General features: G+C 35.7%; 1 protein-coding gene across 1 annotated transcript in view; it reads left to right on the top strand.

The window, feature by feature from the left end:
- Nucleotides 1-16,050, top strand: part of SYNE2 (spectrin repeat containing nuclear envelope protein 2) — a 271,450-nt gene that overhangs the window by 87,223 nt on the left and 168,177 nt on the right. Inside the window, exons 32-42 of the mRNA XM_068963775.1 lie at nt 4,737-4,895; nt 5,534-5,695; nt 6,570-6,671; nt 7,594-7,794; nt 8,567-8,738; nt 9,270-9,382; nt 11,725-11,927; nt 12,638-12,757; nt 12,856-13,147; nt 14,218-14,369; nt 15,275-15,584. Coding sequence (XP_068819876.1) covers nt 4,737-4,895; nt 5,534-5,695; nt 6,570-6,671; nt 7,594-7,794; nt 8,567-8,738; nt 9,270-9,382; nt 11,725-11,927; nt 12,638-12,757; nt 12,856-13,147; nt 14,218-14,369; nt 15,275-15,584 — 1,986 coding nt within the window. The remainder of the gene's footprint in view (nt 1-4,736; nt 4,896-5,533; nt 5,696-6,569; nt 6,672-7,593; nt 7,795-8,566; nt 8,739-9,269; nt 9,383-11,724; nt 11,928-12,637; nt 12,758-12,855; nt 13,148-14,217; nt 14,370-15,274; nt 15,585-16,050) is intronic.

Below are 16,050 nucleotides of genomic sequence, written 5' to 3'. Positions count from 1 at the left end.
TTGGGAAATGTCAGGGGGTGTCTGCTTTCCTTTATTGACTCCTTCCATTCATTGTAGGACAAAGCCTGCAGCTCCTGTCAATACTAGAGGTGTCCTCTCCTGCTCTTGTTTTTCTCATCACCCACCAGTAGCTTGTGTCAGTGTAACAACAAAGCTCTTTGAATGTAACAAAGAACAGGATACATATGTATATATGTATATTCGTATATATATATATTTCCATTTAGTTGAACAAGTGTCCTGAATGGGTAGAAAAAAAAAAACACCAATGTCTACTTCTCTGCTCTGCCAAAGTATTAGTCAACTTCAGGTCAGGAGACAGAGACTCCCCAGTTTTCTCTTTTTTTTTCATTTAAAACATTAAAGTAAATTTCATTTTTTAAATTAACTTTTAATTTGAGATAATTATAGATTCACATGCAGTTGTAAGAGATAATACAGAGAGATCCTGTGTGCCCTTTACTCAGTTTCCTCAATGGTAATGTCTGGTATAACTATAGTACAATATTGTAGTCAGGTTGCAGACAATGATGCAATCAAGAGAAAGAACACTTCCATCACCACTTGATACTGGTGTGGTCATCTTATAGCCCTACCATTTCCCTCTTGCTCCCACCTCCTCACAACCACTAATATGTTCTTCATTTCTGTAATTTTGTCATTGTAAAAAATGCTATATAAATGAAATCATACAGTGCATAACCTTTGAGTGAACGTTGCTCAGTCATGTCCGACTCTTTGTGACCCCATGGACTAGATGGTCCATGGCATTCTCCAGGCCAGAATACTGGAGTGGGTAGCCTTTCTCTTCTCCAAGGTATCTTCCCAACCCAGGAATTGAACCCAGGTCTCCCACATTATAGGCAGATTCTTTACCAGGTAAGCCACAAGAGAAGCCCAAGAATACTGGAGTGGGTGAAAGTGAAAGTGAAAATGAAGTCGCTCAGTTGTGTCCGACTCTTTGCGACCCCGTGGACTGTAGCCTACCAGGCTCCTCTGTCCATGGGATTCTCCAGGCAAGGATGCTGGAGGGGGTAGCCTTTCCCTTCTCCAGGGGATCTTCCCGACCCAGGGATCAAACCCAGGTCTCTTGCATTTGCTGGCAGATTCTTTACCAGCTGAACCACAAGGGAAGCCTAAAGCATAACCTTTAGGGATTGGTTATTTTCATTCAGCATAATTTTCTGGAGACTCATTCAGGCTCTTCTATGCATTGATAGTTTGTTCTCTTTTTTTGCTGGGTAGGATTCCATGGTATGAATGTACCACAGCCTGTTTAATGGTCTCCTGGACATCTGGATTGTTTCTAGTTTGGGGCTGTTATAAATAAAGCTGCTATAAATATTGGTATAGTGTGTGTGTGTGTGTGTGTGTGTGTGTGTGTGTGTGTGTGTGTGTGTGTGTGTGTGTGTGTTGTCTTTTTATTTGTCAGGGATAAATGCCCTGGAGTATAGTTGCTGGGTTGTATGTTAATTTTTCAAACTGTTTTCCAGAGTGGCTGTACCATTTTACATTCCCACCAGCAATGTATGAGGGATCCAGTTTCTGCACATCTTTGCCAGCATTAGATGTCTTTTTGTTTTAGTCATTCTGATACACATGTAGTGGTATTGCTCTGTGGTTTTCATTGGCATTTTCCTAATTGCTAGTGGTATCGATCAGTTTTTCTTGTGCTTATTTGCCATCTGAATGTCATCTTTGCAGAAATCTCTTTTTATACCTTTGGCTCATTTTCTAATTAGATTTTTGGTTTTTTTACTGTCAAGTTTTGAGATATATATATATACACACACACACACATTCTACACACTGGTCATTTGTCAGATATATGTTTTGCAAATATTTTCGCCCAAACTGTAGCTTGCCTTTTCATCTCCCTAGCAGGGTCTTTGCAAACAAAAGATTAAAATTTTGGTAAAGGTTGGTTTATCAGTTTTTCCTTTCATAGATTGTACTTTGGGCATCAAAGTCTCAGAATTGTTTGCCTGGCACAGATCCTGAAGATTTTCTCATTTCTTTTTCTAAAAGTTTTATGGTGTGATGATTGACATTTAAGTTCATCATCCATTTTGAATCAGTTTTTGTATAAGGTATGAAATTTGGGTCAAGGTTCCTGTTTTTGTTCGTAAATGTCCAGTTGCTCCAGCACCATATGTTGAGAAGAGTCCCATTTCTCCCTTAAATTGCTTTTTCATTTTGTGAGAAATCAGTTATTTGTTGGGTTCACTTTGATCTATTGATCTGTGTGTCTGTCCCTCTGCCAATTGATATAATCGTTATTACTCTACCTACATGATAAGTTTTAAAATCAAGTAAGCTTCCCACTTTTTTCTTTTTTTCAAATATCTTAGCTATTCTAGTTCCCTTATTATTCCATATAAATTTTAGAATAATCCTGTCTATATCAACAAAAAAATGCTACTAGGATTTGATAATAATTGTATTAAACTTGTCCATCGGTTTCAGGAAAATTGATATTTTTACTATGTTGTCTTCTGATCCATAAATGTGTCTGCATTTATCTAGATCTTCTTTGATTTTTTTAATTGGTATTTTATAGTTTTCAGCATATAATCACTGTATGTGTTTTGTTAGATTTACACCTATTTTAGTTTTGAGTGATTGTGGATGATATTATGTTAAAAATTTTAGTGTCCATGTGTCCATTGTTAGTATAAAGAAATACAGTAGATTTTAAATTTTTTTCAGATTGTTTTCCATTATAGGTTATTGTAAGATGTTGAGTATAGTTCCCTGTGATGTACAGTAGGACCTTGTTGGTTATCTATTGGTTATGCTATATAGTAGTGTGTATCTGCTAATCCCTGACTCCTAATTTATCCCTCCCTATTCCCCTTCCCCTTTGGTAACCCTAAATTTGTTCTCTATGTCTATGAGTCTGTTTCTGTCTTGTACATAATTTCATTTGTATCATTTTTTTTTTAGATTCCACATACAAGTAATATCATATGAGATTTGTCTTTTTCTGTTTGGCTTACTTCACTTATATGATAATTTCTAGGTCCATCTTGTTGCTGCAAGTGGCATTATTTCATTTTTTATGGCTGAGTAATATTCCATTGGATATAGGTACCACATCTTCTTAATCCATTCCTCTGCTGATGGACATTTAGGCTGCTTCTATGTCTTGGCTATTGTAAATAGTGCTGCAATGAATATTGGGATGCATGTATCCTTTTGAATTCAAGTTTTCTCTGAATATTGTGCATGTCTTTATCCCTGAGTTTTGCATTTTTTCCCTTTTTTTCTTATTTAAATTATGAAAGTATGATAACACATTTACAGGAGACTTGGAAAATACAAAACAAAGTTACATAAAATTTCACTATATATTACAACTGAGAAATACACTCTATTTTTATATGTTTATCTTGTATCCTGTGACCTTTCTGAACCAACATATCAGTCCTAGGGTTGTTTTTGTAGATTCCTTGGGCTCTCTGACATAGATAATCATTTTGTCCACAAATAAAGACAATTTCATGGCACCCAAGATAGAGGCTTCCTTGTTACTGGTTGAGGGTGGGCCCTCTCACTTTCCACAAGGTCTCCACTGCTACCTCCCTGGGTCCTCCTTACAGCTCCCCATGTAGCCGTCCCTGACATCATGAGTGAGTGTGTGTGTATGTCACTGCTCAGCAGGAATGAAAGTCTGAGCTCTACTTGGCCTTCTTTTTCCTGGCTGGGGGAGAGTGGGGCTCCTGTTACTACCTGGAGGTGGTGGTGATCTAGGTTCTACACTTGAGCTTTGCTGGTACAGGAGGGGGTTAGGGCCACGTGTTTTCTAAGGTATTTTGCTCCAGCGGATATTTCCTAAAAGCTTTCTGTTTTACTGTGTTGTCCTATTCCTGGTTCTTTGGTTGAAGAGAAAAGGCTTTTTTGGTCTGTACATGTGGCTATTGCCAGGTTCTGACTTCTCCAGCACATACTCTGGGATATGCAAGGGAAAAGGAAAAGTCAGGGAACTCGTCACCAGGCTGGCTTCAGGAGCTGATACCCCAGCCATTCTCCCTCCTTGATCTCCTCACTTTTTAGTTTTCTTAAGTTGGTTTTGTAGGTGATGTCCAGGTTTTTAGTTGTACTTAATGGGAGTAAGGAAAATTATGTTCACTGCATATTCCCAGAAATGGAAGGCCTGTCCCCCATGGGGATATAATTTTTAGTTTTTTATTCATGAGAAATCACTATTTTCAAGTTTTATATAATCATTAAAGATGCTTGTATAAGCTTAGTAAATTGAGTGGAAACATTAGAATTGCATTACTCAACACTCAAATTTAATTTTGTAGTTTAAAATCCTTGGCCTTTTGATAGTGTTTCACCTTATAAGTTAGAATTTATGTGGGAGTTAAAATCATGAAAGATTACACTAGAAGTCATATTATCGATGTTTCAGCGCTTTTGTCTATTTTAATCAGATGAGCACTTAGGTTCTTCAAAATCACAAAAATGGTTCCTATTGGAGCAGTCTAGGAGCTGTCATTTTTCATACCACTGAATAGAGGTGACTTTTTTCATAGAATATAATTTCATTTGACTAGAAACATAGTTTTAGACTATTATAAATATTTCATCATGCAAAGTGGGACAAGGCTGTAGGATTATTATTAAACCAGAAGTTTAGGATTCTAATAATTTTTCATTGAGAAAGTGGAACAATAAGTCTTACCAGTTTGTGTCAGTATATCAAAACATATTTCATATCACTTTTACAGATTGAAGTTGTTAAAGAAGAATTTAATGAACACTTAGAAGTTGTAGACAGGATTAACCAGATCTGCAAAAATCTGCAGTTTCATCTAAATAAAATGAGAACCTTTGAAGAGCCTCCTTTTGAGAAAGAAGCTAATATTATTGTGGATAGATGGCTTGATGTAAGTGATAATTTGATTGACTAGAAATTCTGCTTTATACCAATTAAATTGATCTTTTCTTTTGCATCTTTAATGTTTTTATCTAATTACAAAATTCAAAAGTGCTTATTATAAAAAAAGTTCAAATAATATAAAATTTATGACTTAGGATTTAACTTTACCCCAGGGTTAGGTACTACTAAGAAATGGGTCTATACTCTTTTAGATCTACAAGTACATACTCAACTTATTTAAAATAAACTAGTTAATATATTACTCATCCATGCAAGTTATTGATGTTCAGCTTTGTATTTATTTACTAATTTTTGGTTGAGTAGTAATGATATTTTATAAATTACAAATTAAGAATTTGTATATTTTGAGCTGGATTTTTGAAAGCTTCTTTTATTATTGTGGTTTAAAATGAGGAATACTATTTCTTTCAGTTGCTTATAAACTGCAGCAAATCACCTAAGTTATTTTTGTAGAATAATGAACTATATGGTATATTAAAGTAAAATTTTTGTTGATAAATAAAGCAAATAATTTAGCAAGTAAAGGTAGTCTAAAATTTTATCTTAAAGTTGTGTTTGACTGAAACAGTGGTTCTTATACTTTTCACCATTTAATGTATTATTTTTATTTTTAAATTATGGTAGATAAATGAGAAGACAGAGGACTACTATGAAAATCTTGGTCGAGCTCTAGCTTTATGGGACAAACTTTTTTACTTAAAAAATGAAATTGATGAGTGGACTGAAAAGGTCCTTCAAAAATTGGAATTACATCAGCTGACTGAAGAGGAAACAGAAAAACTGAAGGTAATTGAACAGAAATAGAACATATATCCTTTTTATAGACATTGGCATTTTACTATCAAGTTTGCTTTCTTGAAGAGGGATAGAGAAAGCACAAAGAAACCCTTTATTTCTTTCATTATTCCTCAAAGGAGACCTGCATTCCATTGTCTTCTTTGTGGTAATCCAGGAAGATGTTAGTAGGTATTAATGTGGGTTCATAGACAACCTGGAGGTTCATAGATAAAAGTGACCTCAGGGATGGGTCAAGTGTGTGGCAGCTTGAAGCAGGATCTTAGTTCTCTGGCTAGGAATGAAGCTGTGCTATAGTAGTGAGAGCGCTGTATCTTAATTATTAGACCACCAGCAACTAGTGACTAGAAGCTACACTCTGCTCTTGGGTTTTTTTGGAAAAGAATTTCAACAAGGAGACATAAAATAGTGAAACAGGTAGCTATCTCTTTATTAAGAAAAAAGTATATAGGCACATGGATGGGCTGAGAGGAAGAGAGTCATGCAGTTATATGTGGTTCAATGTAATATAAAAATGTATGTATGAATGCATGATGACTTTACAATATACCAAGTCTGATGCTTCAAATCTTTTTCTTCTCTAATTTTGACCACTTTATTCACTTTTAAGTTCACATATCCATTTTTATACTTTTGGGAAAGACTTTCCAAATGTGTGATTGCCAGAGTGTTTCACTCAGTTATAACATATGCCTGACTCATGAAGACACTTAGTTTTGTATCTCCCAGGACTCTGTCAAAAATCAAGTGATTGGTGAAAATTCAAAGCTCTTTTAGTTGCTAAATATTTTCAGTAGCAATCACAGGTACCAGAAAATAAGGTATAAAATAAAAATATATTTTCTATTGGCATTGTGTGTTTTAGGAAGAGTTACAAGTCCATGAACAAAAACCTTCAGAATTTTCTAAAAGAGTGGCTAAAATACAATTCCTGCTTCAGAGCAGTGAAATACCTCTTGAATTACAGGTAAGAGAATTTTTGTTTAAAAGTTGCAATTAAAAATGCTCTCTATCCTCTATAGTAATATTTATAAACCAGAATTCTAAAACTTAAACCTAAAATAAAAACAGGGTCATTATTTGATTCACCTTTGTTCGTGTCCAACGAAATTTTTAACAGCATAACTTTTTATATTTGTTCCAATTTAGAATGAGTAATTTTTTGCATTGTTTTATTCTCAGTTCACTTATTTCATGGACCTTTTGTGTGGAAGGGGAGATGTTACTCTGCTCCCATGAAAAGTAACAAGGGTTTCCTCATAAGTGTTCTTGGGCATGGGATGGAGTATTATGGCTCAATGATTCCAGATTTATTAGCTGCTAGACAGGGAAACAGAGAGATTGCCCCAATTGTGATTTTCTGTTGTATGGAGAGATTTGTTAGACTTTTACTTAAATAAAAATGCAAAAGTGCTTGAACATGAGCTCTGGGGTCAGACTTTCTGGGGGAAGGCCTTGCTCTACCTTTGTGGTCTTGGCCAATTAGCTTATCCTTCTCAAGCCTGAATTTTGTATATAAAATACTTACCATGATTCTGTGTACATAATAAACAGTAAATGCTAGCCATTTACTTTTTTATATATGTTTTAATATTATTTCCCAATAAGCACCATGGTATGCTAAATAAAACTTGTTTCAAGGGGAAGAATTCCGTTACTCTCTTAGAAAAAAATTAGAATATCAATTTCAGTTTTTCATGTTACTTTTTTTTTTAACAGCAATATTTAAACTGTTGTATCATCATGTAGAACAAGGGAAAAATCAGAAAGAGAGAGGTGATTTCACATTGAAATGAACAAAGTTTCAACTCATTCTTCAGCAATGTAGTTGTCTTAAAACCTAGGTAAATCAAATCCATGACAGTACTTCACGTGTTTCATAATTTCAGGTGATGGAGTCTTCTATTTTGAACAAGATAGAACATGTGAAAATGCGTTTAACAGGGGGATCCAACTGTGGTGTAATCAGCGGCAGCACAGCCGAGCTAAGGGAGGATCTCGACCAGGCCAAGACCCAGATTGGAATGACTGAGTCTCTTTTAAATGCCTTGTCGCCTTCCGACAGCTTGGAGATCTTTACTAAACTAGAGGTACTTCCTAGCTACTTCTCTCCTGTGGCTCAGATTTATTTTCACACTTATTTCTGGTGGTCTTATCCTTTTGAAATTAATACAAATAGTTATTTTTAAGAATGAAAGCTTGGGGAGAATAGTCAGAAAAACAATTTGTGTATGTTTCACCTTTTAACTGGAGAAGGAAATGGCAACCCTCTCCAGTATTCTTGCCTGAAGAATACCATGGACAGAGGACCCTGGTGGGCTGTAGTCCATATTAAATATCAAATAATTATTGCCCACAAAGGAATTAAAAGGTGAGTGAGTTAGTGAAAGTTGCTGAGTTGTGCCTGACTCTCTGATCCCATGGCCTGTAGTTTACCAGGGTCCTCTGTCCATTGAATTTTTCAGGCAAGAACATTGGAGTGGGTTGCCATTTCCTTCTCTAGTTAAAAGGTGAAACTGTAAAATACATTTATTGGGGCTCCCCTGCTGGCTCAGATGGTAAAGAATCTGACTGCAACATAGGAGACCTGGGTTCAGTCCCTGGGTTGGGAAGATCCCCTGGAGAAGGGAATGGCTTCCTGTCTGGAGAATCCCATGGACAGAGGAGCCTGGTAGGCTATAGTTCATGGGGTCATGAAAGTCAGACTCAACTGAGTGACTAAGCACATACATTTATTATCTAAGAGAAAGCAGATCCACCCAGTAAAAAATTATCTAGGTTTTAATAGAAACAATGGATACCTAATATTCTGTGTGTAAACTGAGCCCGTTTTAAGTATTATTTGTTTGTTTATATATTTAGGAGATTCAACAACAAATTCTACAGCAGAAGCACAGTATGATATTACTTGAGAATCAAATAGGTTGTCTGACTCCTGAACTCTCTGAATTAAAAAAGCAATATGAAAGTGTCAGTGATTTATTTAATACCAAAAAAAGTGTTTTGCAAGATCACTTTTCTAAGTTGCTGAATGGTGAGTGCAATGCTTCCTTACTGTTTCTGGGAATATTGAAAAGTGAATAGGTACTGTGAACACAAGGGCTAATTAATCTAAGCTTCATTTAGCAATGATGGTTGCACAGAGCCTATTTAAGGAAATAATAGTCAGATAAATCTTTTGGGAGCAAACACTCACAGATAAAGGCTTATTATAAAAGACATACCTTTTGTTCAAGTCCCAGATCTTTATTTCATGAAGGAGAGGCACCTGGGTCCTAGTGTTTGACCTGCTCACTGTGGTCAGAGTCTGGGGACATGCCTGTGAGCAGGCTGCCCTGTAGGTTTCTGTGTGTGTCTTGTATGACTGGAAAGGAGGTTTGGTATAGGAAATATGCCACAATTACTGTATAGGTTCTTTTAACCCTCAAAATTAGGTTTTAGTTTATTATCATTTCACAGTGACTTGTACCTATGGCATGGGGAGCAAGTTTCAGAATCTCTTAATTTAACAAGGTAGGTGATGCTGTCTTTGAATAAATACAGCTTCCTTTGTTTTTTCCTACAGATCAGTGCAAGAACTTTAATGACTGGTTTGGCAGCATTAAAATGAACCTTAAGGAGTGTTTTGAACCTTCAGAAACAAAAAAGTGTGTGGAACAAAAACTACAAAAACTTTCTGTAAGAAGACATATATAAATTTCATTCAAAATTTATCAAAATTAAAATACTGGAGGCAGAACTGTATATAAGTAGATAGGATAATAGTTATTTTGACTTAGTAATTTCCCTACATAAAGGTAATATTTCAAAAAAATCTGACCTTTTCTCAAATATTTTGACACTCTATGTTTACTGGGTAGAGTTGGAAGTGACTTAAACAGAAAATAGTTTTCACAACTTTTCTAAGATACTATTTAACTTTAATGTTTCCTGGTTAATTCAGTTGTGTTAAAATCATATTTGATAAAAAAATAAAGACTTTACCCAATTTGGCTCCACTCAATTTCTAGTAAGAGATTGCTTGACTTTTATAGAATCTTTTCCCAGCCATATTTTTTCTAAAAATTTTAGTTGAACTTTAATACACTGCTGATGGGAGTGGAGTGGAAGGTAACCTGAGATAAGAGGCATTAATAGGGCATTTAAAATGTGTATGGCACCCTCAATTCTTGATCACTTTATGGTAGATTATCAAGTATTTTAGGTGATAAGTTATACTCTCCAACTTATTTAGGCATTAAATGTTCCCAGTATATTCCTTGCTTTGATGATAACCATTCTTTTTTTTTTAATTTTTTTATTATTTTACTTTACAGTACTGTATTGGTTTTGCCATACATTGACATGAATCCGCCACAGGTGTACATGAGTTCCCAACCCTGAACCCTCCTCCCACCACCCTCCCCATATCATCTCTCTGGGTTATCCCAGTGCACCAGCCCCAAGCATCCTGTATCCTGTATCGAACCTAGACTAGTGATTTGTTTCTTACATGATAGTATACATGTTTCAGTGCCCTAGTTCTGGAAGTTTTGGCCACAGCAATCAGAGCAGAAAAAGAAATAAAAGGAATAAAATTGGAAAAGAAGAAGTAAAACTCTCACTGTTTGCAGATGACATGATCCTCTACACAGAAAACCCTAAAGACTCCATCAGAAAATTACTAGAGCTAATCAATGAATATAGTAAAGTTGCGGGATATAAAATCAACACACAGAAATCCCTTGCATTCCTATACACTAATAATGAGAAAGTAGAAAAAGAAATTAAGGAAACAATTCTATTCACCATTGCAGCGAAAAGAATAGAATACTTGGGAATATATCTACCTAAAGAAACTAAAGACCTATATATAGAAAACTATAAAACACTGATGAAAGAAATCAAAGAGGACACTAATATATAGAGAAATATACCATGTTCATGGATCAGAAGAATCAATATAGTGAAAATGAGTATACTACCAAAGCAATCTACAGATTCAATGCAATCCCTATCAAGCTACCAGCGGTATTGTTCACAGAGCTAGAGCAAATAGTTTCACAATTTGTATGGAAATACAAAAAACCTTGAATAGCCAGAGCAGTCTTGGGAAAGAAGAATGGAACTGGAGGAATCAACCTACCTGACTTCAGGCTCTACTACAAAGCCACAGTCATCAAGACAGTATGGTACTGGCACAAAGACAGAAATATAGATCAATGGAACAAAATAGAAAGCCCAGAAATAAATCCACACACCTATGGACACCTTATCTTCGACAAAGGAGGCAAGAATATACAATGGATTAAAGACAATTCTTTAACAAGTGGTGCTGGGAAAACTGGTCAACCACTTGTAAAAGAATGAAACTAGGACACTTTCTAACACCATTCACAAAAATAAACTCAAAATGGATTAAAGATTTAAATGTAAGACCAGAAACTATACAACTCCTAGAGGAGAACATAGGCAAAACACTCTCTGACATAAATCACAGCAGGATCCTTTATGATAACCATTCTTTATCAACAGAATCATTTTCTCTTTTTTTCATTTAGAGTTCCAACTTTTTTCTTTTCTTTAAATTGGCTCATATCATGGATCTCAGCAATTGATACTCAAACCTTGAAACCCAGACATTGAAATAAAATTCTGATTTTGACAAAGTTGAGTAGAAAATAGGCTGCCTGGTTTTATATATTGGTTGCCAGAAAGGGTCAAATATTTAGGAGAAGTTGAACAGAATGTGGCTTTCCTTTTCTGACTCCCACTGACCCACACAGTGGCATCATTTCGCTTGATGTGATTCCTGGAAAGTCAGATGCAAACACCAATGTACACACACAGTCTAGAACTAATATGAATCATCTTTTGATCATTTGCCATTGGAGTTAGCCTTATCTCTGTAGCTCTTCTTTTACAGAGGAAGTTATGAAGATGGCTTGTCTATGTACTATCTTGAAAAAGTATCACTGAGGTGACAGGGACCATACTGAGGCTTGCCTGTAGGATATAACTCACTTTTTGTCTTTCTTAAGGATTTCTTGACTCTTGAAGGAAGGGGCAGTGAAATACAGCAAGTGGGAACTGTACTGAATCATGTGAAAAAACATCTGCCCAAAGCACCTGTTAAGAAGCTTAACAGTTGGATCGTAAGTCAAGAAGTTGAATTAGAAAAAATGGAGTCCATATGCCAGGCACGAGCAAAGGAGCTTGATGAGTGCTTGCAGCAGCTACTGAGGTAGGAAATAAAGGTGATCTTTCATAGTAAACTTACTATGAAAGTTTACTTATGTAAAATCTTTATATGTACTCTGCCTCAGTTCAGCTAGCAGTGGGATATATATACACATGAATTTAAAATATGTACTTTCAAACCTGTTTGACACTGGGGATACAGAGGTTTGGAGAATTCTTCAAATTATGGCAAAGGTTCAGGGGAGAGCCCCCAAATATTTTCTGTTTCTTATTTTTTATGATATATCTCATGCTCATGCTCATCGCTAAGTCGTGTTCAACTCTTTGTGACCCCAGGAACTATAGCCTGCCAGGCTCCTCTGTCCATGGAGTTCTCCAGGCATGAATACTAGAGTGTGTTACCATTTTCTCCTCTAGGGGATCTTCCCAACCCAGGGATCAAATCCAAGTCTCCTGCATCGGCAGGCAGATTCTTTACCACTCAGCTGCCTGGGAAGCTTATGATATATATTTATGGCTTATTAGGATTCCACTATAATACATGCTATTATTATTCAGATTTTAATGTTATAATTTTGTTTCTAAATTTGTTATTTGTAACATTACTTTTAAAATAATGTTACAACATTTTTTATAAAGAATAATAAAAAAAATGTAAAAAACCTGGTTGGCTTACAAGATTTGTGCCAACGTTTTCTTCAGATAGACACTTTTTGCTGATTTCATATTTTAACATGTGTGGTGTTGTTTTAGACTCCAGAATGACCACAGAAACCTGAATAAGTGGTTGACTAATCAAGAAGAAATATGGAAAGAAATGGAAGGAACACGAGAGAAAACCGAGCTATTTTGCCAAGCTCTAGCTAGAAAGAGGTATAGCTGATCTTGCACAAAATGTGTTTCTTGGGGATATGGTTTCTGAAGGTGTGTCATGGCTCTTATAATCTTCCAATGATATTTGGAATTTACAGGGAACAATTCGAATCAATGGCCCAGTTGAACAACTCTGTGAAGCAATATGGGATTACTGAGGAAGAAGAAATAGTAACGGAATCAACACATTTGGTTGATAGATACCAGACATTATTGAGACAAATATGTGAAACTGACAAAGAGGATAAGTTACCTCCTGACGAGGACCAGAGTTTTAATGATCTTGCACATGATGTAATTCATTGGATAACAGGGATTAAAGAATCCCTTATGGTTTTGAATTCATCTGAAGGCAAAATGCCACTTGAGGAAAGAATCCATAAAATAAAGGTATAACTGTGGAAACTAAATGTCAGAGGTCAGGATGAACTCCAATTTTAAAAAGATTTACAGGAAAATTGCAAAGATTTGTTTGTTAATGGAAAATAGGATCAGTGTGGATTGGGTGAGAAATTCAGATGACTGAGCTTACAAAAGAGAAGGGCTGTGATGGATCTAAAATTATTTTAATGCGTATAGAAAGGAAAGGTAAATACTCTCTTTGTGAGAGCAGTGCCCAGTTATTATCCATCTTCACTGAGTGCAGATATGAAATAAAGACTATAAATTAGATCTGCAGCAGGTAGGAGTTTGCTAGGATGTTAAACGAATGAATGTCAGTACGTCAGAGGCATTGGCAACGTCAAAGTCAGGGCTGGAGAGGAGCTCATTTTCAGAGTGGATATGTACGGTTCCTAAAGGGTATTAGATCCTGAGTGGGTTGAGTATTTCCTGGTTTATCAGATACTAAGTGTGGAGGAAGATAATGGTCAAGTTTCAAGGGTTAGTTTGACGTACAGAAGTAGTCAGAATTGTTTGGGATCACATCTGAAAGGTTTTCTAGAGAAGGTGAATCTGAAGTAGTGTTTCCAAGAAGAGAAGAACTTGATTGTTTAGGGCAAAAGAGCAAAATCAAAGTACAGGAAATGAAAATTAATTATGTTGTGCTGGAGAAACAGGAGCTGGCCTGTGACACGGTGCATTTTCCTATAAAAAGCTGGACACCCACTCTTAGGTATATAAAGACGTCTTGTTCAGGTTGTTACCCCAACTTTTTATTTATAGATAATGGTGCCGGTTGGACAGAGGATTTGCCAGGGATTTTTTTTTTTTACATAATTTCTTTGAGTGCAATTGAGAATGGAGAGGAGAGTAGGTAACGTGACAGATGTTTACTGAGAAGCAGTTCTATACAATGTGAAGGATATCTTTGTACTTGGGGCATATGTAAAAGTGAAAGGGAAATTTTGGAATCTACTCTACAGTTAGACTCTCTGAATGATGTTTATAAGTAAAAAGATATCATATGTAATCCTCAAGTAGTATGAATGAGGTTTTAAGATCATTTTTATTTAATTTAGGAAATCATTTTACTAAAACCTGAAGGGGATGCTAAAATACAGGCCATCATGAGCCAGGCTGAGAGCAGCAAGGCTCCAGTGGTTCCAAAGACCCTCACTGATATCAAGAACCAGTGGGACAACACACTCCATTTGGCCAACACATATCTAAGGTAAAGGGCATGCCTTCACCATTTTCCTGATTTTTCATTGCACAGTGAAGCCATAACAAGTATGTTTTGTCTACCTTCTGGATGTAGATATAATATATCTGTTGGAGAGAAAGTAATGTCAGGGACAACCACAGTGTTGAGGCAGAAACAGAGACTAGTTCTCTGGATCAGATATGAAACACGCTGTCATCACTCCCTGTTTACTTTGACCGGTGCATCAACCCACCATTGGTAACAAATTAACACTGCCTATCATTCCACCTTCAATAAAGTCCTTCTGTACCAAACCTCCTGCCCCCAGACAACCTCAGGGTTTACATTACTATAGGATAATTTATGTTTTTAAATATATATGCTATGAGAAACATTTATAAATGACTGAATTAAGTGGACATAATTCTGGTGAAAATTCTTAACTCCTTTCACATCAGATCAAATCATGATACATTTAATGTTCAGTGGAAACGTAAATTTCATATTTTTATAAGGAAGCAGTCAGATCAAAATTAAAATCAAGCTGTAGGAAACAGAAGCTAGTTAGTTGGCCAATATACTGCATGCTTATTTGTTTTACTTAAATGAAAAAGAAAAACATAGAATAATTATATTTAAACATAATAAAAACTGGACTAGTTTGAAATATAAATTATTAAGCATTTGTCCTCAGATCAAATTATATAATGGAAACAATAGTTTTTTAAAGACATACTGCAACTAATTTTTATCTTGATTTCTGAGTTAAACTTAGGGCCATTTAGAATGTTACAATGCCAAAGAAGTCTCTGGGAATAATGTACAGTAGTGTTATTTTAATGCTTTTTCTAATACATGTTGTATTATATGATGCAAAATGCTGTTTTGTTTTGCTGTGTCATTTCATTTATAAATTATTTTGTAAAATTTAGCCATCAGGAAAAGCTTCTACTAGAAGGCGAGAAGTATTTGCAAAGTAAGGAGGATCTGAGATTAATGCTCACAGAACTGAAAAAGAAACAAGAAGTGGGCTTTGCTCTGCAACCTGGTTTGCAGGAGAAGAAAGCTCAATTAAAAATTTATAAGAAGTTCCTCCAGAAAGCGCAAGATTTGACATTCTTACTAGAGGAGTTAAAATCTCAAGGAAATTACCTCTTAGAGTGCACTAAAAATCCCAACTTTAGTGAAGAACCGTGGCTGGAAATCAAGCATCTACATGAGAGTCTTCTTCAACAACTGCAGGTGAAATACTCGAAACAAAACTTTAAGTGATTGTCCTCAGTATGCTTGATTATGTACTATTTGTGTATGGAAACATTTTTTGGTTCTTTCGGAAAATCTAAAGCTTTTAAAATTGATCATTTTTAGATACAAATGCTAGCTCCACAAAATGGAAGAATCAATTTGGTCAGTTTTGCTAGAGAAATCTAGTATGTATTACTTGATGAACTTGAGAACTTTCATCAAAGTTCTCCTCTTCAGGGATTGGAAGGTTTAAAATTTTTTTCCAGGCCCTCAGCAGTGAGAATGTGGAGTCCTAACCACTGGACTGCCAGGTAATTCCCTTAGGCATTTTTATGTAAGTGATAGTGTCAAAATTGTCCATGCAGCATCCATCTATCCATCCATCAGTCTATCATTGCATTCATCCATCTATCCATCCATCATCTATTGTGATAGTTGTATCCATTATTCTGTACAAACTTTA

The sequence above is a fragment of the Capricornis sumatraensis genome, chromosome 2 (assembly GCF_032405125.1).
Source record: "Capricornis sumatraensis isolate serow.1 chromosome 2, serow.2, whole genome shotgun sequence".
Taxonomy (NCBI): domain Eukaryota; kingdom Metazoa; phylum Chordata; class Mammalia; order Artiodactyla; family Bovidae; genus Capricornis; species Capricornis sumatraensis.
This window is presented reverse-complemented; position numbering and strand designations above follow the sequence as displayed.